This window comes from Lissotriton helveticus, chromosome 1_1 (genome assembly GCF_964261635.1).
Source record: "Lissotriton helveticus chromosome 1_1, aLisHel1.1, whole genome shotgun sequence".
Taxonomy (NCBI): Eukaryota; Metazoa; Chordata; class Amphibia; order Caudata; family Salamandridae; genus Lissotriton; species Lissotriton helveticus.
In genome coordinates, this window is record NC_136057.1 from 1,346,197,697 (window position 1) to 1,346,222,250 (window position 24,554).

A 24,554-nucleotide genomic window follows, 5' to 3' on the forward strand; every position below is an offset into this window, starting at 1 on the left:
TCAGGATTCAAGCAAGCCGGGCCGAAGACGGCTGTAATGCCAGAAACCGGTCCCCGGAAGCTTGTGTCCTTTCCAGTAAAGAATTGGCTTGGTAGTTTGGTCTGCCCTGTTCCCATGATGCACTGGGCCAGGGTCAGACTAATTTGCATGTAGCCAGGTTCTGAACTGGGATGGTGCAGTGAGCTAAAAAACGGTGATGGATCAAGCCCTGATCTTTTGACTGGGTAGGAGTGTACTGCTTAATTCAGATACTCTGTCCATCACCACCCCCTTTTGAATCACTTCTGAGATTGGTCACGCCTTTTAAATTGTAAATATTGCATTTTTTATCTTAAAGTATGCTTTTTTACTGTATAGAACTGTCTTATTGTATGCTTTTATGATTTTGCAACTTAAAATCGAAATAAAGCTTAATTGACTTGACTTATGCTGTCCCCTCTGCTACTTTCTGAGCAGAAGTCTTTTTTGTGCGAAATAGGTACAAGCAGAGATTGGTGGAGGTACACTTTGCTGTCTAGTAGCAACCTAATTGCTATAGGCAGTGGGAGGTACTTCAGGACCCTTAAGAGACAAATCCAGATAACGTTTATTTCGCTGCTCGATTGCTTTTGATTATTAAAAACAAATATGCATTTACATTTGTAGCATAATCTAGTAAGAAAAAAACAAGTTTCACTTTTTAAAGCAGCAGTGTTATAATGCCGTAGAGGACTGCTTCTAGGCCTCCACTTATATGCCAAACATGAACACAGTTCTTCTACAGCTATCCACCTTTCAAAAATTACAGAGAGGTTGGGGTATTGCCACCCCTTGGTAAATCTCATAGGAAGATCCTATAATCATCCATCTTCGTGACCAACATTTAGGCTCTAACTTCTGAGTTTAAGTTCTAGGCCTTCTTTCACAGGCCCACCCCACTGATGATACAATGAAAGATGTATTTACACCCTGTTTTCTATGGTATGAGGACGCCATTCAGGTGCCAACTCCTAAAATACACCTTTTAATAAACAGTAATATGCAATAATGTCCTGGATCACAAAATACTTGTAAGGTCCCAAAGGTAAGAGCGATTGCATTGTAAATGCTTCTTTACGTTACTGTTGGCAATCCTGCCCGATATAGTGAGGTGATCACTGACAGTAATCTTGCATATGGTGAGCACTAATGTAATTGTGTCTGCTTTGACACAACACTAATAATAGTAGTAGATTGGGATGATTTACATTGAACATGAGTAGCTCTTGTTACAGAAAAGGTTGGAGAACCCGGCATTACAACTATTATGTTGTCTGTAACTACGCCACAGCAAAATGAGAATAAACAATTCAATTAAGTCACTGATTTAAATATAGCATTAAATTCACCATTGGTGGAGAGGGTATCAATTTCTGGTTCTACAGAGCACGGCCAGCCGATGCAGTCCAGCTCTTCCTCTCCAACCTGCAGTATGTGGTCTGGCTGGATATCAGGATCAGAGTCTGCAGTGAATACAAAAGAATCCAACATAGGGCTTGTGTTTGACTTCTTGGACAGGACTAATGTCCACTACTCCACAGGTACAATCCAAGTAACCGCACTTACCAGAGATGGCTTGCTTGCTCTCCGTAATTCCCTCTGGTTCCGACAGATCCCAGATGTACACCTCTTCGCTTTTATTAATATTTCTGAAAGTGTCAGAATCAGCAACTTGATGCCCTATGATTATGAAATGATTAAAGTTATATCTCAATTCATAATGCTTCATTAAAAGATATTTAATGCAATTTTGTGCATCTGAAAAACCTGTCACCTGTGAGCTCTGATTGTTCTTTCTGTAACTGTGTTTTATGCACAGAGCCAGCTTCTTGGATGCACTGCATGAAGCAGACTGTAATAGAATTCTAAACACACACTGGACACAGAAAGGAGTACATCACCTGAAGCGCTGACCACAGCAAACCAATAGGTTTACTCCAAGTCTACATTTTATGAAATTTTATCTTCGACAAGGAAAGAGGCATGTGTTTCAGAAGTGCTCCCAGGAGCAAGGTTACCAGAATAGCAGGGAACCAGTCGTTGGGCAGGCATTTACAAGAGGGTTTGAAAGGAGGAGAGGGTGACAGGATGCTTGGGCAAGAGTTTAATATTTTCTCTGTAACTTATTTTGACCTTTATTTGAGCGTGGTTCCAAGGCAGTAATGTCCTCCGTGGTGCACCAAACAGTTTGTGAGAAGTGAGAATTCAAGATTGTGATGTTGATCAAGAATCTTAGGGATATTTGTACGTCTAATTAAGGTGGGAGGCAGGGGTAGACCTCATTAGCTACAAATCTGCCCTGACAACCCCATGTCCCTCAGACCTGAGTGGCGAACACCCTATCTGCACGGTTCCAACCAACCCCAACAGATCAGCTACCCTCCACAACAGAGGAGTCGTCAATAGCAACCTAGCGCTAGTACCCATCTCTGCCCCTACCCACGACACACCCTCCGACCCCGCCACTATCCGGCCTCCTAATTATCTGCCGCTCAGCAGTAAGGCATGCCTCTGATGTTTCCGATCTCATCCTGAGCCTAAAATCGGACTCAGCCATCTTGACTGAATCCTAGCTCAATGAATCCTCATCGCCCTGCCTAGAACTCTAAGTCCCGCCCAATTAAAACATCGTAAGGCTGGACAGGCAATCAGGCATTGCCTGAATCTACTGCTCTAACCTCCTTGTTACTGAACTTCAGGCTGATCCTACAGACTCTTGCGAATACCTTGCACTCTCCATTTGCAACACCACCACCCAACTGTGCAGACTGCACATTTTTTACCACCCCCAGGCAAGAATGGCACTTTCACTGATCACCTCATGGAAATCATCACAGCCAAGGCTTCCCCTCACTCTAATGACATTTTCCTTGGCGACTTCAACTTGCACTGGAATGACCACAAGGACCCTCAGGTCAACGCCATCAGACACTTTTTGGCCGACCAACCCTTAACCAAGCCTGCTCACTCCCTACTCACTCGAAAGGCGCCACTCTAGACTGGACCATCAATAAGGAATCAGTGGTCAAACTTATCTCTATAGACCCATGTGATTGGTCTGACCACCAAGCTATCACTTTCCTTCTGCCTAGCACCCACAAGACATGGACACCACAACCCATGATTCCCAAACGATGGGTTAGAGACGCCAAGAACCTTGATCATGGGAAATTGGCTGAGCTGTGAGACTGACCTCCCCCTCCCCCCCTCATTTCACTTCGGTCAACAACCTCACTGAACATTATTCATCAACTATATCCAATATTATCGATGACCTTGCTCTGCTAAAACTAAAAAGAACCCAGATCAAAGACAGGAATCCCTGGTTCAACAAATCCCTCAACAAGGAGAGGAGATCCCTTCGGCAGACAAAATGTAACTGGAAACAGCACCCGTCAGCAGCCGATCTAAAACTTCCCCGCAAGGCCAGAAATGCCTACAATAGGAAAATCTTCAACTCGAAAAAAGAATTCTTCAGAACAGAACTAGAGAACACCAAGAATAGACCTCGTAAGCTATTCAATTTGGTTAAATACCAATCCAACAAACTAGCAAAAACCCCAAAGAACCCCCTAAATCTCTAACATCATGCAAGGAATTTTCCTCCTTCTTCTGCGACGAAATCTCTGCCCTAGGAAACAAACTTAAATCTGCAACTTTCTCGCAAACTCCGTCGGCTCTACCTCTTCCCTCCGCGCTGCCCTCCCAGACTTCACCCAAAAACCAAGTGCACTGGTCCAACTTTAAAGTCTATGACGAACACTCTGTCTCGAAAATTCTATCCTCCTTAAACCTGAACAATCACTTCAATGATCCTCTCCCCTCTAACTGCCTAGCCGCCGCCTCTCAGGCTATCATCCCTTCTTGGACTGCAATAATCAACGCTTCCCTCCTATAGGGATCAATACCCAACACTCTTAAAGCCGGCCAAGTCGTCCCCTTCTTAAAAAAACCTACACTGGATCCTGCTTCCCCTGACAAATATAGACCTATATCTAACATCCCACTCCTAGCCAAAGTTCTGGAGAAATGTGTGCAACAGCAGCTGAGCCTACACATCACCAACCTCCACCTACTAGACTACTTCTAATCCGGGTTCAGACCTGGACACAGCACTGAAATCACCCACCTCCACATCCTGGATGATGCCCTTCAAGCTCTTGACCAAGGCAAAACCTTTCTCCTAATCCTCCTAGACCTATCCTCGGCTTTCAATACGGTTAACGAAGAAACACTCCTTGAATGTCTCAAACTCAGGATGGGTTTGGATGGCACCATTCTTGAAATGTTTAGGTCCTTCCTCCAGAATCACAGAGATTCCTAATCAACAGCAACCTATCCACTCCCTCCCAGATCACGGTTGGAGTCCCCCAAGGATCAAGCCTGTTACCTACCCTCTTCAATCTTTACCTTGAACTGCTCACAGAGGTGCTACGCACCACCAAAATCTCCTACCACATGTATGCAGACAACACACAGATCTACATTAAAATCTCTTCTGAGGACATTCTCTCCCTGAATGAGGCCTTGAAGCTCACTGTTCACTGGCTCACCTCTAACCAGCTCAAACGTAATGCAAAAAAACTGAGTTTCTTCTAATCTCTCCACCCAAAACCAATAGAGACATCCAGGAATGGATCAAGGCTATCACAGAAGTAAACTGCCCTCCTACCATCGTGGACTCTGCTAAATCCCTTGGAATAACCCTAGACGGCAGCTTGAATATGCGTGGCCATATCAACTCGATGGCCAAAACTGCCAGATGTCACCTGAGTTACTTAAGAAACCTGAAACCTTTCCTCGACACCCCGACCTAAAAACGGCAATCCAGGCACTAGTCATCTCCAGACTAGAATATGGATGCTCTACTCTTGCAGGTCCACCCAAGAACTCTCTGGCCCCATTGAAAGCCTGCCTCAACGCCGCCGCCAGACTCCTAACCGGTTCAAAGAAATTCTACCACATCTCTCCCCACCTTAAAACTCTGAACTGGCTTCCTCTCGAGGCCAGAATCCAACTTAAACTGGCCTGCATTACTCACAAGGCTCTATTCTCCAATTCCCCTGCATTTCTCGCCCAGAAACTCGTGAGATCCGGAGGAACCTGAAACTCCTGGTCTGCCAGAGGCCTTTTGCTCCAACCGGCTCGCTTCCGGAAAGAAAAAAAAACTACAATTGGGCCTTTTATGGGCCGCTCCAAGAACATGGAACTCTCTCCCACCCGCCATCAGAAGACTTTCCTCTTTGGCACGTTTTAACAAGCATTTGCAATTCAATAGGTCTCGCAATTACGCAAGTTTGAGCTATTGGCATTGTAAATGACAACACCTTTTATTTTTGTTTTTGTTTGTACTTGCGTAAATGCGAGACCTATTGCATTGCAAATGCTGGTTTCCTTAGGTTAACAGGGGGGTTCTTAGATTGATCCAATTGAGTTGGGCCACTGTGGTTTGTGTAAAGTTCTGTGTCAGAGGATGGTTAGCCCACCCTCTACAGCACCTCTTCATTCATTTTATTTTGTTTATAGATACCTTTTCCAATATGATTTTTTTTTTTTAAATGATCACAATTATCACACAAATGTGAGGAAGCCTAAAACATGGCAACTTTGTAAAGCTTTCCATCCATTGGTATGTTTTTGACCTCAGGATTGCTAACCTGTCTCGTCTCCAGCCATTTTACATGTCTACTGTTTGTAGTTTTGTGTGTATTTTCTCTGCCCGGGAGTGCCGGCCTAGAGAAATTCCATAAGTACAAAGAAAACCTGTTGATAATTCCTCATTCTAAAAATCCAATTCTGATGCACTAAACAGCTGTGGTTCTGTACTTTTGTTGTGAACGGTGCACGGAACTAAAGAACTGGGGCAGTACCTGCAGAGCACGAAGTATACAAACTAGACCAGTAGAGTGCTGTATCACTTCATTGCCCCGCTTGCCACTGTAGTAAAATGAAGAACTATAGCCCACTGTTGAGGGCAGTAATGATTGTTAAAGGCCACAAATTCAAGTGATAGGCCGCACACTGCTTGTGTAGGAAGGGATGTGCACAGGACTACAGATAGAGTTGCCGTTCTGGCTGTGCAGTGTAGAGTACTCAAAAAAGTACAATAAAGCGGCGGCATAATGCTGTGTACCGAACCTCACAGTACTGAAAAGCGGTACTGGCCATTGATTGGTGACTACACAGAATAGTAACTTGGGTGCATAAGATACACATGACTCACCTGTGACGAACACCGTCTTTCCAGCCACGGGTAGCACTTTGCCGGGGGTTGACAAGCCCAGGACCCCTGCTGAGGACGACTATGCTCAGGAGGGGCGGCAGGTAGGAGTGGTACAGCCAGTTCAGCAGCAGGCAGGCTGGGGTGAGCAGGGCGGTGGGACTGCACATCTTGAGCAGGGCCAGCAGGCCGAAGAGAAGCATGATACAAGCATGCATCCCCAGGGAGCGGGAGCCTGCATATATGGCAACAGGGCTTGGTACCACTGGGACCTGGGGGGGGGGGGGTGGGGGGGGGGTGAAACACACCTGGGAACAGGAGGAAGCTATGAGCACCCCGCGATCAGTGGCAGGTGAATGCACCATGTACAGTGGTTACATGTAAGTACACCTTTGCGCACGTGGGCAGCAGGTGTGTACGCAGGGTGCAGTGCTAGCAGGCACATTGGGCTGCGGGAAAAGAGCATGTGTGTGTGAGGACAAGAGCGCCCATGGAAGGATACGAGGCAGGTGAGTGTACTTTAGGTTTAGAAGGGCGAGCCAGGCACAAGGTGCGTGTACCTGACTAAAAGTGATCAGGTGTGTACTTCTGGCTGCAGAGAAGAGATGGTGAGACAGGAGGGGTTAGTTTAGTACACCTGGGCGGAGGAAGGGGGCAGCGAACACACCTGTGGGGGCGGGAGGCAAGCAGGAAACTACGTCTGAGTGAAGGAATCAGCTTGGCACACCGAGACAGAGGTAAGTCAGGGCAGCTAAATGAGTCTGGCCGCTTGCTGGAAACAGGTAAGTTCGCCTGGGTGAAGACGTCGGGTAAGTGCACAAGGGACTGCTAAGCACAACAATGGGCAGGAGGGGAGAGGGTACAACCCCGGGACACACAAATGAAAGGTGAATTGCAGAGACGCTGGAGAGGGATGCTACATCTGGCTGAGGGGGTCACTGGGGTACATTGAGTGATGGGGCAGGTAAGTACACCTGGTAAAAGAAGTGGGCAGCAAAAAGAGGGGCTGGGGAGAATGGGAGCAGGTAGATATGGCTGGTGCAGGGGGCGTGTGCCCAGGCAAGGGGCGGGGTGGCAGAGGAGCACTGCACTCTGGGGGGGCCAGCCAGCGACCACTTTTGTGTGCAGTGGCAGGTGAGCTGTCCCGCATGTGGCGCAGATCCAGATGGCCCGACTAGTCCTAGGTCCAACTGGTGTGAGAGGAGAGCTGTGCACAGAGCGCCGTGCTCTGTATATAAGCAGGAGGGCAGCTGGTGCGAGGAGGGAGTAGCCGGGCTGGGAGTTTAAGAGCTTTTTAAAGCAGTTCCTTCCTATTCTTTTCGCTGGCATGGTCGGCGCTCAGGGGCTCCCTGAGAACTCTGCTGTTCCGTGCACATTGCTCTCCGGCTGCTGTGTGGGCTCGCTGCACACTGCGCCTCTGTGCTAAAGTCACTCTCAGTGAGCTGTATGGAGAATTCTTAAGAGTGAAACGAAATGTTTCTGAAATGGAAGAATTTAAGATCCAATTGCAAGAGATGTTTCACAGATCCAGGAGACGAGGCTATCGAACTACAGTATTGAACAAGGGAAAGTGGGGGAGCACCATGCGCTTGTTGCACGCGGTGAGCGTGCACATCAGCGTGGCCTGCGGCTCGCGCCCGTTGTGCAGAGGGAGCCCTGGCACCAGAGAGGGAGTGCAGAAGCTGAAGTCCCGGGTCCCAGGAGGGGCCCGGGTAAAGATCGGCCGATAGCAGTACGGGGCTCCCATGACTGAGGAGAGAGCCCCGCATCATGCTGGCAGAGGAGCTGGAGTGCTCCGGAAGTGCGCCGCAGCCAGCTGCTGTTGAGGAGGAGTTCCCCCCGAAGACCGGGTGAGTGGGAGAGTTTCCTTTTTTTTGCATTTCTGCAGGGGGTGGCTGAGCTTTTAGATGAGGGGGTGCACGACTGAGCGGGCAGTAAGTGGATTTATTTCCTAAGGGGAACCGCCGTTGCGGGCCGCTCCAACGATGGGGCTAGTTTATTTAAAAGCCCCTTTTGGGGGGCGAAGTTACAGTGAGCGCGCATGTGCATAAAAACAAAAGTGAAAGTTAAATAGCGGAGGCTTGCGACGACAGAAGGGAGACAGGAGATGTGCACACAGCTGCGCGTACACCGGTTCAAATCGCCAAAAGCTTTGAGCGTGCCCATCTCCTGTCTCCCTTCCGAGGCAAGTCAACAACAATAGAGCTCGCTGGCAACAGCGCTTCGCACGCCAGGCTCGACCTAAAAAGGAGACCAAAACTTTCCTAATGGATAATTCCTCGCCTAACGATCGCATTACAATCACCTCAGCAACCTTGTTCCACCCACCATTACCGCATTATCGATGGCTTTTCCGGATGGTACCAACCCAGCACTTCCGGGCATCCCGCCCGAAAGTTGAGACTGCCTGTTTTCTTGTATAATGTACCTACCTGTTTTTAGCTCAATGGTATCCTTCCCTCCTAAGTCTTTTGTATACCACCCATCAATCCTGTAAAGCGCTCCAATACCCTCACAAGCCTGGTTCGCGCTCTATAAAACTTTAAAATAAAATAAGGTATATCCAACTCAATGTGAATGATGTAATTCGAATAGGATTGAGGTAAGGACATTAATGACTTAAAAAACATATTTTCAATAGCTTGTAGGGAGTCCGTGGGGGTCATGCCCCACACCCCTGTTGCTGCAGATGGCCTGGTAGATCTTCTTGATTGGGTTTAATGGCTTAGAACACAATTTCTGTGAGAAAGCCTTAATCACAATTAGACTTCACTCAATACCCAACGCTCTTCCCTCCACTAGTTGTTGCCACATCAGATTTTTATCAAGGACCCCCAAGTAAGAGAAGGAGTCCACTATCCCAATTTTCCCAGAGTCCATGTAGAAACTGGGTATTTTATCATATCTTCCTGTCCCTGCCATAATTACAAAGGACTTGGTTTGATTTACTTGGAGGTCCAATGAGGCCATAAAGGACGTATAAGCTGAAATAAGAGTCTGGAGGCCGTTCCCTGTTCGAGCAATAAGTACAGCAACCATTAGCATAAGCCAAGATAGGCACTGGAAGGGAATCCTCCATGGGGGCATCCAGAGTTCTAGTCACAAGCGCCTTTTCCACTCAGTTTGTGTAGATCGAAAAATGGAATGGAGCAAAGACACAGCCCTGCCTTACCCCCCTTGAGATCTTAAAAGTCCTGGCTAATGTGGTAGATCGGCAGAGATTGGTAGGCAATTATAAGAAGTGTGGATCATGCAATTTTTGCGAGTTTTTATATGAAGGCACTTTTGTTGAATGTCAGGGCAGGAATAAATGTTACTAATTTGTGGGTAAACTGCTGGAGTAAAAATTATATTTACTTATTGGTATGCCTGTGTGGAAAGCAGTATATAGGTGAGATTGATCATGAATCCAGTAACCAGCTATGTGAACACGGATCTGCGATTCTAACTAGGAAAAGGGGTGCACCATTGGTTGACCATTATCTCACTAAGAAACGAAAGGAGAGTGAGATCAGGTGGTATATTTTGGAGAAGATTTCCCTCTCTCTTAGCGGGGGCGATATAGTAAGAAAAAGAAAGCTGCATGCACAGGTTTTGATTTCTTTTTTCATGACACTAAAATGGTCTGAACAATAGAGAAGAATGGTAGGGTCTTATTTAAAAAAAAATGTATGTTATTTAGTAAGGATATTGGATTCATTGGACTTTAAACTTGCTGCGTTTTTCGAGGTTGCCATATTTTACAATACATCTTTAACTTTTTAGGGCAGCACAATCCCGGTGAGCACAGAATCACATACTCTCCAGTCTTTTTCCACGGGTGTTATTGTCTGGCTGCCACATCCCGTGTCTGTTTACTGGACTTTAATATATTTTAGGACCATTCTAAGATGGAATAAATGGTGGGTCCTGTTACAGCCCATTTTTGTGTTTCCGTTGGAGCAGGAAATAGCAGGAGGCATTTGAAGTTGCATGTAGCGCGGGAGTTAAAGTTGTGTATGATGTCAGTAATTTATCACATACAGGTGAGAGAGATAATTCAGATGTTTGGGGCCAGTATGTATATAAGACCATGGATTAAACAGAGCAAGCGCTTGTTCAACTTCTCTTCTGAAACTCTATTAAGGTTGGTGTGTGTGCTTCAAGTGCAAAGCAGTCAAGCAAGGATCACTTAACCTGAGCTTGACAGGTAGCGTTTGGATTGTGTTTAAGATTACCAATTGACTTATCATGGGTAACTAAGCTATGCCGAGCATTTGGCCACATATTAGTGCTGCAGTGTTGTTTAAAAAAACCCATAATGGGGCTTGGCATGTTTGGTTCGAAGTGGAGTTTCTGAAGATTTGCCATGAGTGGGGGTAGAGTTTAGCATCATTGGATAAAAAAAACTTCTGCACTAATTAGGTTGTTTGGAGCTGTCCAGTATGGCTTAGTTTTCTTGAGATATCTGCACCTGCTGCCACATGCAATACATTAAAAACGTTCACCCTTTTTGTTGTTTTTTTTCTCTCCAGGATTTATACAGGTCACTGCCAGTTCAAATCTTAGTTCAATGGCACTGGGCCTATGTGTATATTACCAGGTAGGTTTGTTTCTCTTAGTGGGGCTAGAGGGAATTTGTATGGCCTATACAGGATTTGTGTGTATATATATATATATATATATATATATATATATATCATGCATTTGTTTATAGATACAGTGCAGTGGTACCAAATAATAATGACCCTCATCTTCTAAGAAGCACTGGAGGTTTGAATACATTTTCGTCCTCTTATGAGTGATTTGTTCAAAGATACCATGGAGACCCCGGGTTAGGAGGTAGCATTCGTCTATGTTCAATGATGAAAGGCTTGCTATACATGAGGCTTGTTGGGCACATCCCTACAGGCAGTGTATACGACACCACTAGTGATGTTCTAAATTACCTATTTTTGGCTAGGTGCAACGTTAGATTGCCCTAGGAACCCTTTCACGGTGAGTTGGGATATGAGGGTGGTACTTTTATTGGTGGGATATAAGGATGTTTGGTACTTTTTGGTTTCTGTTTCATTTTGCTGAAGTTTATTCTTATACATTGGAGTATGGTGGTGCTCTGTGCAAATATATTGTGTAAAATATTATTGATTGTAAAAAAAAAAAATATTATTGCACCATACGTGTTTGATTGAATGTGTTTTTCTTTCTCCAGGTTTTATTGCGTGATTTAATGTGTGCAGTGATAAAAACATGATATAATTTATTTCTTTGTCCTTAAGAAGGGGATCTTGATTGAATATATCCACCGAAACTCACTGATGTGCATTTACACATCTGCTGCCATACTTGAATTTTGAAAACATTTTTAAAATGTTCGTGAATTCAAATGTATACGTTTTTAATTGTATTGTATCCTCGATTATGTGTTTCCGTACTGTATGTTTTAAAAAAAGTTTAAATCATTCAAATGAATAAATATTGTAATTTTTAGTTTGATATCTATCTATCTATCTATCTATCTATCTATATATATATATATATATATATATATGTATATATATATATATATATATATATATATATATATATATATATATATATATATATATATATATATATATATATTACCTACTGGCGGTCGCCAGTAGGTATATATAGTTAGGATTTTTTCTCTATGGGATTTTTGAAAATTCTATGTCTAATAACTTTGGCGTTTGTGGACGGAATTGGCTGAAATTTTCAGGAAAATGGCACATTTTGTTTCTGAGCAGCCCTTGAAAATTTGGGGGGGGTTCGTCAAGGGGGGGCCGAGAAAAAAGGGGGGTCCCAAAACGTGTTTTTAACATTGAGTTTTCCATAGGGCGGTTGGCCTCACTTTTAGCCCGAACGGCTGAATGGATTTGCACGAAACTTGGAAAATTGTAGGGACTGGTAGCCCGATGTGCCTTTTGTAGGTCTCCATATATGTGCTCCAGTGGATTTTGAGAAATTAACGTTTAAAAAAAGATATATATCTGTAACAGCGGACCGGGCAGCGCTCCAGTACGCGTACTTTTCGCGCAACGGAGCTTTGTGAAGCGAAGCTGATTGGTTCTCCGGCGTCTGTAAACATTCCAAACAGTCCGTAGCGGCCGCCATCTTGTCTCTCGGTAGGATCGAGAGACAAGAGGAGGCCAAAGCGAAGGGGCAAATGACCATAAGGGGGAATAGTAGATCCTCGCTGACCCCCTACGTTTGATGTGGAGGTTTTAAAAGGGCCCCGCGGGGCAAAAAAAAAAAAAATAATAATAATAAAACGGCTGAATGGATTTGCACGAAACTTGGCAAAATATTAGGGACTGGTAGCCCGATGTGCCTTTGCTAGGTCTCAATATATGTGCTCCAGTGGATTTTGAGAAATTAACGTTCAAAAAAAGATATATATCTGTAACAGCGCTCCGCTTCGCGTACTTTTCGCGTTACGGAGCTTTGCGAAGCTGATTGGTTCTCCGGCGTCTGTCAACATTCCAAACAGTCCGTAGCGGCTGCCATCTTGTCTCTCGGTAGGATTGAGAGACAAGAGGAGGCCAAAGCGAAGGGGGAAATGACCATAAGGGGGCATAGTAGATCCTTCCTGACCTCTTAGGTTTGATGTACCATTTTGCCAAGTTTGGTGTAATTCCGTTCAGCCATTCAGGCTGTAGACGTATGTAAATGTCCTATGGAAAATTGCATGGGGAAAACACATTTGAAAGTGTTGAAATTTAGAACCAATTAAAATGTTAGTTTGGTTTTGTATTTGTGTGTGATGAAAGTTAATTGGTTATGTATATATGTCAAATGAGAGGAAACCACAGCCATTTTGTGATACTACTGTCTGAGGTACATTTGTGAGGAATTTTTGGTGGTGAATTTCTGGTGTTTGATTTACACAGTACTAACACTTCTCCTACTTTTAAAAAGGTGAGTTGTTAATTTGTAAGGGGAACTATGTTGTACACTTGAAGATAATTTGAAAAATGTTTTCTGTTATTTATTTGCAGTCCTTCTGTTATACTAAATACTTGATAAAGTTAGTTTTATATTATGTATTACTAAAAACGATAAATGAAAGTGATTATTTTTTTCTGCAATTTACAGCAAGCAATTTCAAAATAAAATGGCTCACAATGAAGAGACCGTGGCAATTTCTTTTGAATTGTCCACTACATTGATTGAAATTGAGAGCACCAATAATGAAATATTGTCACAAGGAGGAGATGACTTGTATGATTCCATTAGATTGATTGAAATGGACAGCACCAATAATGAAATATTGTCACAAGGAGATGACTTGAATGATTCCACTACATTGATTGAAATTGAGAGCACCAATAATGAAATATTGTCACAAGGAGGAGATGACTTGTATGATTCCATTAGATTGATTGAAATGGACAGCACCAATAATGAAATATTGTCACAAGGAGGAGATGACTTGAATGATTCCACTACATTGATTAAAATTGAGAGCACCAATAATGAAATATTGTCACGAGGAGATGACTTGAATGATTCCACTACATTGATTGAAATTGACAGCACCAATAATGAAATATTGTCACAAGGAGGAGATGACTTGAATGATTTTTTTGATCAATCTGGTGATGGCGAATTTATCGAATGTTTGGAGACCATAGAGTTAGAAGAATCATCATTGCAGACTTTTCATGAGGAAATTGCTGATGAGGACATGTTACTAGTTCTTTCAAATTTAGAAAATTCTGAAGAATAAATTTATATTTAGAAATCAAAAATTGTTTGAGACATTATTCATTTTTATTTTTAATTTATGAGGTTGTAGCGAAGTGATTATAGTATAAAATGAGACTTATAGTATAGAGTGCAACATTTTTATGTTACATGGTAAGTTTACTCATATTTACTTCCCTTCTGCCACTATATTATCTCCAATGTGTATTTGACATCTCTTCTTCATCTCCGGCCTCCTTTCTCTCACTGTGTGTCTCCGATGCATCTTATTGCTGCTATTTTGTGTAATTACAGAAGAGAGTAAAATAAAATAGTTCGGAACGTGAAAAGGGGGCAAAGTAGAGTACTCCTCACCCCCTAGGCCTTTTTAGGCGGTCCCAAAAGGATCAGTTTCTGCTTTCCTGAGAGATTATGGTATGAGTTCCATATACCACAATAACTTGCATTACAACATGCAAGATATCTATCTCCTATTACCAACTTTTGGAGATATTCGCGCTAAGCGCGAATATCTCCAAAAAGTAACACCTGCCCTGAGCAGTTCTTAGCCATGTTATCCAATGGGAGGTGGATAACATGGCTAAGAGCATTAGCTCGGTAATGCATGAATATCGCTGAGTTTTTAGCGATATTCATGCATTGCGGCCGTTTATTATCGCATTTGCGATAAACCTTGATAATAGCAAGGTTTATCTTCGATAATTTCTGACGATGCTTAGCGGTAAAAAATTCGTTGGTAAGCATCGTTAGCGATAAATATCGCTTAACTTTGGTAATATGCCCCAACGTCTGTTAACGTTCGATTCGAAGGAAATGAGGAAGTGTTGAAAAACATTGTCTGCGCCATCTTGCCTTTTTTGAAATGCCACACTTTTGTCGTGCACGGCAGCCATTTTAGATGCCTTGACCAGACCCACTCTCTGCACGCTGTCGATTCGTAGCATGGCTCCTCACCCTCGCAAGCATCTTCCCCAGGCACTGGTCACCCCCGCTCTCTGTCTTATGCATGGGCAATAAACCTCCCCCCATCTGCGCTGCTCTTCCCTGAGAATCACACTCTGTGCCCGCCCGACACCTCCCTTTCGCCCTATTCACTACCGCACCCTCTGACACTCCTCTTCCTCTGTGTCCGATTGTCCAGGCTATCACCTAGCCCTGCAGATGTAGTTTATGGCCCCAGCTGTAAAGAATCACCCCTCTTCAAAGGAGTTATAGTAGATCAAGGCCCACACCCGATGAGATCCGTCACACCACACGTGTTCCTACTATCTGAAAACCATCCTGTATTGTGATTGGGGAGGGGACCGAGCCTGAAGCGGAAGATTCCAGGAATGACTCTTTGTACATCAAAGTTTTTACAATTATGTGTCACATTAAAAATATATAGCACTCCAACAAAGTAGTAGGAATATAAAACTTTAATAACATATAAATATATACAACAAAACAAAAACAGTAAAAACATTTAAACAACGAAGAGACCGTGGCAATTTCTTTTGAATTATCCAATAGATTTATTGAAATTGACAGCACCAATAATGAAATATTCTTGTCAGTAGCGGTCTGTTGTGCGAATAGTTCCAAGGCAGCAGAACGCGCTGAAATCTAGATGGCACGAAAGTGATGTCTAGTAAGTTGCCGCCCAGCAAATAACAGCGTGGGGCGCCGCGGGGGTGAGTGAGTCCAGTAGGCACCACAGCTATTCTTACCGGCATTGCAGAATTACTGCTGGGGACAATGCCTGTGCTGTAGCAGGGTCACAGCAGAAACAAAAAGGATTCTGTTGAAGATGTTGTTGGTTTTAAATTTGAAAACAGTTCTGGTGTCAACTGCTATGCTAATGTAGTGGTTAATGTTTTGTTTTCTCTAGAAAATGTAAAAGAGGGGGAGGCAGTCCAAAGTTCCGTTAAAAGGGCAAAGGAAAGGATCGGTGGTTTGAACTATCAGTCAAAAAGGGGAGGGGGTGCAACAATTTTTCCTACCGGGTCACACTGTGCTTTCACCGGAACTGAGGTCTGCAGGATTCTAGTAATTCAAAGTGAGGCTGGCGCCAGCATGGGAGCGCCGACGTCCCGCGGATACAGTTTCGTCACTCCACGGGCGATCATGGCAGTCATTCCCCATCGGGGGTCGGAGACTCCCGCGGCTCCTCTAGAATCTTCAAGGTCGTGGAGGAGTACGGTGGTGGAGTCAACCAGTGACCGGGCCATTTCTTTATGCTGGGCCCGCTCTTGCCAGGTCGACCGCCATTTTGAGAGTTCGGTAGCTACTGGCGATCGCGGGGTCAAATGAGCGGACGGGCTCCACCCTGCCGGGCGAGACGTTGCAGCATGGCCACAGTGGAAGAACCCTTTTCCGGGCGCCTGGAGCGCTGAGGGTGCAGCTGGGAAGCCTCCACCTGGGGAGGCGGGAGAGGCCTGTTCGCACCGTCTCTCCCTCCCAGTGCACCCCACGGCGTCTCGCTTGAGATTTGTTATGGCCGGACCAGGCGATGAGGACGAGGGGGGGTCGGAGGCATGTGCAAGACATCCCCCCCCAGTGTTGTCGCAGCCATTATTCAAGAAAGAAGAAGTGTCCCGTCCGTCTTCGGGCCGGGCTTCCGGTAGATGTCGGCCGGACGCCCCTGGCTCTGGCCCCATGAACGGGTTTCTTGGTTTATCGGTTGCAGCCGGATCCCGTCGGCCTCGGCCCCCTGACCGTTGGTGGCCGGACCGGAAGAGCATATGGCGGGAGTACCTGCAACTCTCAAGGGCCACCGCGGCCGGACTGGGAGAGAGAGGGGAGGGTCGAGGAGACATTCCCCCCCCCTGCAACTGTTCAGCGTTGTAAAGGCAATCCCCTGGCCGGGTCCCGCTGGCCTCGGCCTCTCCTCCGGCTACACCCTACGTTAGGATCTCCTGGCCGAGGCGTGGCAGCAGGACCTGCCTTATATGGGCTGCTCCCGGCTGGCCGTAGCCGCAACCCTGCCCCACCTTGGAAGTTTCCAGAGTGGGGGCGGATGTTCTACTGACTTGCATTTTCCCTAGTCTATCGATTTTTTTGGCGTGGCAGGCGGTGGGACAGCGAGGGGTGATTTGGTTTCTCTTACTGTTTTTCTGGTCTCTCACCACTGGCATATTTTAACGTTTTCTTGTTTCTAGGACATTAATAGGTTTTATCATTACGTTATGTTATCGTTTCTTTGTTCGTTGTTTAATAAAAGTTCATGTTCATCAGTGGCCTACTGATTTTCGTTTTCCTATTCTTTTCTTTCCAGGTTGTTTCATGCTAAAGTTTCTGTTAACAGGATACAGTGATCACTTCGTTATTATTGCATATGTCCTTTTCACTAGGGGTGCTCTCTGGTCGGGCCAGATGACGTATCTCTAGTAAATGGTCCGGGTGAAACAGGTGCATCAATCAGTGGGGAGTAGATAGGCATGACAGATTACAACGGGGGAGAAAGGTCCGCATTACGTACCCTTTCACTACTTGCAAAGATTTTCCTACGTTTATTTGCAAACAGGGAATACCTCCAAAAAGAACTAATTCCCAAACAGTCAATGTTCGGACAATCAATCAATCAATGAGGAATGAAATAGGTACGACGTGTTAAAGGCTTGCGTTACCTACCCTTCACTATCTGCAAAGGGAGAGAGAATATTCCTATTCTTCCTCGTTTGCAGGCAGAGAAGATCCTTAAGAGAACCAACTTCGAACAATTCAATGCTCGATTCAAACAATCAACAAGGGGTACTGTGAACACAAATGAACGCCGCTTATGTACATAAGCATTGCTATTTTCAACAGGTTGTTCCTAATGTTTCTATTTTAGCGAGGTCAAAAAGAGATCCCATTAGTGGCCCACTGATTTTGCTCGATTCCTTTTGTTTTTTTACACGATTTCTCGCTATCTGCAAAGACTAAACAGAGTATTGCGACTCTGCTTGTTTGTAAATAGAGAATGAACCAAAGAGAACAATCAATCAAATGGAGAGAGAAGCAGGCACGACGGATTACAAAGGGGGCAAAGGGCTGCGTTAACTACCCTTCACTATCTGCAAAGAGAGAGTACTCCTAATAGAAATGAGGGGTGGGGGGCAGCATTCAAAGCAGATCAGTGTGCATAAACACGAAAATGTTTTTACTTACCACGTACTTGACATTCGACAGCTTATGATATTTGCTATTAAAAAACCATTGAAATTCACTGAAAAAACCATAGGTTATAGACCATATATAGTTAGGAATTAGCATTTACAAAACCTTGAAAATTCACTGAAAAAACCATAGGTTATAGACCATATATAGTTAGGAATTAGCATTTACAAAACCTTGAAAATTCACTGCAAAAACCATAGGTTAGAGACCATATATAGTTAGCTGGACATTTTATTGACATAAAACCAATGAAATTCCATATATAGTTAGTTGCACTAACTATATATCGCGCACCCGCAATCCACTGCTGATGATGTCACATATTACATCATTCATGACATGGTCAGTGACATCACTGATGACATCACTGATGACATCTCAAATGACATCACTGATGACATCACTGATGACATCTCATTTGACATCAATGACCACATCACTGATGATATCATTCATGTGACAATACAATGCATCTCCTCACATTTTAATATAACCTCTGTTTCACCCAGTGTTAAAAAGAGAGTATAATTTTTGAAACCATTGACACACCAATACTAGTTACTACATACGCACTCACTGATTGCTACGTCTACACACACCTTCACTCATTCACCCATACAATCATTCATACATACAATCACTCATCTTTACAACACTATCATATGCACTCATACACCTATACAGACACTCACAGTCTGCCACTCATCCATGGAGTTACTCACACACCTAGTCAGTCCTGTAAAGAATCAATGACACTTCCATTTTCTTGTCTATACAGTTAAACATAGAGCACCTTACATTTTCAAACATATACTAACACATACTTACCTTCTTATACAATCATTGATACAAGTACAGATTGATCTGCACAGAGTCACACACCTCCCAGCTAGCCACACACACACTCAGTCTCCCATACAAATACTTGGGCAATCAATCAATAACCCATATAGTTACTCATATAGCTACTGATCAACACATGCAGCAGTTTACAGAACAACAGACATAATGATGCACAAATTAAGACAGTTTAGTCACTAACCCATGCACTCAGTGAGACACATTTAATCACTCACTCATACAGTCAGTCACGCACCTACTAAATCCTTCATCCAGACACTTCTACATCTACTCATTCTTCAATATGTAAAACATATTTAAACTTTTCAGAAACACACAGTCACTGGATGATGTCATCAGTGATGTCATTTGAGATGTCATCAGTGATGTCATCAGTGATGTCACTGACCATGTCATGAATGATGTAATATGTGACATCATCAGCAGTGGATTGCGGGTGCGCGATATATAGTTAGTGCAACTAACTATATATGGAATTTCATTGGTTTTATGTCAATAAAATGTCCAGCTAACTATATATGGTCTCTAACCTATGGTTTTTGCAGTGAATTTTCAAGGTTTTGTAAATGCTAATTCCTAACTATATATGGTCTATAACCTATGGTTTTTTCAGTGAATATATATATATATATATATATATATATATATATATATATCTCTTCCCCGCTGTTCAGACCCTTAGGGTGACCTCACAGGGATGACTTACAGTACTTTGTGATTGACCAGGTGCCAGAACACGAGAGGGGCGGCAACAGACTCACTAAACTTAGACGTCTAGAGTACCGTTATATCATTGACCTGCAAACCAAAATCCCTACAGGTCTGAACAGCGGGGAAGAACTGGCCATCCACCTAGGAAAATGAACACAAAGATACATCACCAGGGCCACCACTACAATCTGCAGGGAAAATATTTTGCTAATTTTGGCATTTAGAGGGGTTCTTTTTGCGGTTTCTATTTTGGGAACCGCCAGTGCCGATCCACGGCAAGATTCTTTATTGGAAATGTGTCTGATATCGGGCAATATAATCATGAACTTAAATTGCTTTTTATCAGTGATACTCCACTGGGAGATAGATGTGTCGAATTGTCATGTTAAAAATATTTGTAATTTGAAATGTGAATGAGAATATAATGCATATCCATTGCACTATTTTTTTAATTGCCGATTCACGGCTCGATTATAATGTCTCACCGTGGTTGTAGAACTAGGAATCAGGAAGGCCGATTCACGGTGCAAAGTGTAAATACTGATGTGATGGTTATTATGGTTTATTATTTCCATTATTGACTATGAATTGCATCAATATGGTTTTTTTCTCGATTTGCACATTCCAACATGGCGCTCATGGAATACTCATGAGTAGTCCTACATCTCTTTCTCTGTAAGATTGCACGCTGCACTTTAAAAATGAGTCCTTGTGCAACACTCGTGTTGACACATTGAGAAAGGGCTTGACCCGAAACGCGTCTGTAAGGATTTCATTAAAAATTTGGAAGACTGACAACACCTCGTGAGTGCTGCCTTTTTCTTTCCCGGCTGGGGAGGAGATTCGGAGCGGCATTTGTTACACGGCGTACCACTGTGTTAGCGGCACCCACCGCCAGTGCCCCGCCGTCTGTGGTACAGACTTGAGCGTGATATATATATATATATATATGCAAAGATAGAATCCGATCCACTGAATTCAGACAAGCCCACAGTTCATCCGAAAAAGTTCTTTATTCGGCAGGCACAGAGGTCAAGAGATAATATATATATATTTATTTTTATTTATTTTTGGGGACATCAGGATAAGCCAGTCGAAACAATCATGTACCCACCATCCATGTAGCCATTGTCAGGACAGCAGTAGGCACCCAAACATCATTTGGTGAGCTTTTTGAAGACACACCAGACCGATCCCCAAGCACAAACATAGGCAATGATATCAGATCAATCTCTGAGCCCGAGTGCCCGGATAGAGCCCAGCAGAATCCGAGTCTAGGCCCACAGTTTCCAAAGTTAGAGGCTGTACACCGAACAAGATGGCTAGATTTCAGCACATCATTGCCAATCAACCATACAAGCCACTCGGAGAATAATTTGAATTCCGACCCAGACCATGACCTTGCCAGAGTGAACTTGTCAATATTAGGAGGACAAAACTCATAAACCCAGTAATAACATTATTCTCTATCCAGACTGCGTGTCCTATGGAAAATGGGACCTGCTAAATAGAGGGAATACCGTTAAACTTTACTCCTCCCTTCTCGGCTTGGATCATTTTAGTTCCAAGGACATTGATCAGTTGCCCTCACCCCTTCCCATTATTTGTGAAAATAACGAGTGATCAGAATGCATTTTTTTCCAGTCCGAGAACTGTGCAAGCCTTGGAAGAAAAATCACACACAATTAGCAGAGTGGGGCATAACAATAGTAAAGCCCATTGAAAATAAATATTTAGCAATCTTCATGGAAGCTGGTCCCCCAGCTGGAACGAACCCACTGTTGGGGGTTGGAGCCAGTGATAAACATATGAATAGTCAACTCTGTTCTTATCAACACCCAGAGCGCACCTCGGCACGCCTTGGTGTCCACAGGTAAACAAAAAATCAAGGCCCATGTGTCCAGGAATGGTAGAAGCTGCACCTCTAACAAGTTACAAATTACAGATTGGGCGTGGAATCCGGGTACCTTGGACCAGTGTCCACAGACAACACAGTACCAAAGGGTTAGACATTATTATAGTATGCTCTTGGAACCTAAGAGGGCTGTCAGTGGCAGACTGGAAGAAAAGATGCCATGTTAACCTTCGAAAGATGGATATCATCTTAGTTCACAAAACCTGGGTACCCGATTCTTTTACCTTGCCAGACTTTACAGTATTTGAATCTCCAGCCAGTTTATCAAAGGTGGGGGGTATCCTTCAGGTGGATTATCAATGTATTTCAAGAAATTTGTTTGCAGTGGATGCCACAACAATTGCCAAAGGAATGGGTAATATCCTCATTGTTAAAATCAATCCTGAAAATATAACCAACCATGATAGCCCTCTGAATCGGATTACAGAATCCATTTATTTACATTGTTCTAAAGCAAAAATTCGGAGACACTAGTTCATTGAAGGCTAGTCCTAACAGCGCACAAACTGAAATTCCCAAATGCCATTTGGTTATTAATGGGAGACTTCAATGCAAATTTAATAGACACTGGCCTTAGTTCTCTATGGCAGGAGTCCAATAACAAGTATTAGAAGATTCCTCCTATTCAAAGACACTTCCATAAAACAGACAAACACCAACAGGAATTGAGCTCTGCGCTTAAAGAGATTGATTTGTGCCTAATGAATGGTAGATTCCCAACAGATTCACTGGCGGCTATATCCAAACTTCGCTCAACCGGCTGGCCATACTTGATTATATATGGATATCATTGGCAAAACTTCACCAGGTAAGTGCTTTTGAAGTACTGCTTACATATGTAAGTGACCACGCTACGTTGAGGTGCACATTGGAGGTCCTAAGTACTCGTCTCCCTAAGATACAACCAGCCTGTGCTCAGAATGAACTAGAACATACTCACCAAATCAGATGGTCATTGAAGTACCAGGGCGGATTTACCTATTTGGTGGAGCTTTGTTTGGAAGATTTTGCTGCTAAATCCGGTAAGGATGGCGCTATGGCCAACATGGATTAATCAGCTCCATGAGGCAGCAAAAACAAAATTAAACAAGTTCTAAGAGCCCGGTGCTGCAGTAAAGGAAGTAGTTTGTATGTCAAAAATAAAATTCGATCATTAAAATCTCAGTATAGGAGGAAGATTCAAGAAGAAAAATGTGTAAATGTAGTAAATGGGCAATAAGAACAAGAGATTCTGGCATAACAGCAGAAAAGCCCCAGTCAGAGGCAATCAAGGTCGTGTGTTCCTTCTAGGTGAAATATATTGAGAAACTATATGTTGACGAAAGTCAAATGAATCCCACGCTCCCAATTATCGCCCAAATGAGAAGGGCCCTACCTTTCAAGTGTCTTCTATGTCTGTGCAGAAGGCAATTTGCAAAATGCGCTCGAAAGGCGTTCGGGCCCAAATAGCCTCACTGCTGCATTCTAAAGTTGGCCCCTAACAAGTGGAAATATATAATAACTACCTCTTTCAATTTGTAACTTACCAGTAGCCCCATTCCCTGTAGCTGAAGGGAACCTGTGCTAATTCCAATTCACAAAAAGGAGATGTTAAGTCACCTGAGTGAGAAGTTCGGGTTGGCTGACGTGGAGGGCAAATGCTACACTTGAATCTTAATTCAGGAATTCGAAAAATGGGCAAGGGACAGTCAACGATTCCCTTTTATACAATCAGGCTTCTAAAGAGGAGGCAAAATTGATGATGCAACACTGAGGACAACCTCATTTTTAACGCATTAGATTGAAGAGACCACAGTAAAAAAAAAAAAAGATAAATCGTTATATGTGGCACTTATTGATTACACCACCACCTTTGACAACGTGTCCATGGAAAAACTCAGGGCAAAATTAAACAAATGGGGTATCCCCATTCCTTGTTTAACACTATAATAGCACTGTGTTCGAGCAAAAGTGTGAAATTCAGGGTCAACTCAAATTGGTTTACATCAGGTAAAATTCCAACTAATAAAGGACTAAACAAGGGTGCCTGCAGACCCCTATGCTATTTAATCTGAATTTGGCTGACCTAAAAGGCTACTTGGATAAAGTAAGAGTTTTCCTTCCAAAGTTAGCAGGCCAGAAAATCCAACTGCTCCAATATGCGGAAGATACAGTACTAATCGACTAGACCAGAACTGGTCTGCAGAGATCCCTGGATGCACTGGCCCTTTATTCCAAGGCTAACAATCTGTTTATAAATCTAACCAAGATAAAGGTCATGCTAGTGGGCCGCAATTTAATAAAGAGTGGGTCTTGTTTTTGCAGGTGCCATCGTACAAATACTTTGAGATATGCCAGGACGAGAGAGGAGGAATTGCCTCACACATCAAGGCCCAACAAGTCTCTGCCAACTCCCTGATTTGGCAAATTGTTTAGGTCGATGCAGTGCCCACACCAAAGTGCCCTATTGAATGTGGTGCATTAATGCAATCAATATCATAATTAGGGCTCCCGGTTTTATGGTATTTATTTTTTGAACATTTCCGTCTGTATTTATCCATATTTATTTTTTTACCATTTTCTCTGTATTTATCCGCATTTATTTTTGTGGCACGCAAAAGAAGTCGCTGCAGCTAGTATTTTTTCACATTTATTTAAATAGACAATGCACTCTTTTTGCCCTTTTTTTGTAGTGTGACTTTGCACCAAAGGTACTGAAGTGCTTAACATGAGCAACAGTTTGATTACACGAGGTCATTTTCATTTTCACAGACACAGGGAAATTAAGGGATTTGGCCAGAATCATAGGATGGTGAGGCAAACCCGAGACTTGAGCCTATATGTTCACATCCATGGTTGTTAATTCACCCCAGTGCTATGGGTAGTGAAGGTCCACTCTTAGCCCCACAGAAGTCACTCAATTCCTGCTGTGCGGGTAAGAAAATAAAGCGGATTGATAATCAAGGAATGTAAACAGGGCTCTAGATTCCTGATTTCTTC

At 43.5% G+C, this 24,554-nt stretch overlaps 1 protein-coding gene across 3 annotated transcripts in view; it reads right to left on the reverse strand.

Annotated features, from left to right (window-relative positions):
- Positions 1–24,554, reverse strand: part of LOC144823960 (zinc finger protein 777-like) — a 169,745-nt gene that overhangs the window by 23,461 nt on the left and 121,730 nt on the right. For all 3 annotated transcript variants that reach the window (XM_078682945.1, XM_078682929.1, XM_078682937.1), the window contains exons 5-6: positions 1,585–1,698; positions 1,368–1,481 (exon numbers count right to left, since the gene is read on the reverse strand). In XM_078682945.1, coding sequence (XP_078539071.1) covers positions 1,368–1,481; positions 1,585–1,698 — 228 coding nt within the window. The remainder of the gene's footprint in view (positions 1–1,367; positions 1,482–1,584; positions 1,699–24,554) is intronic.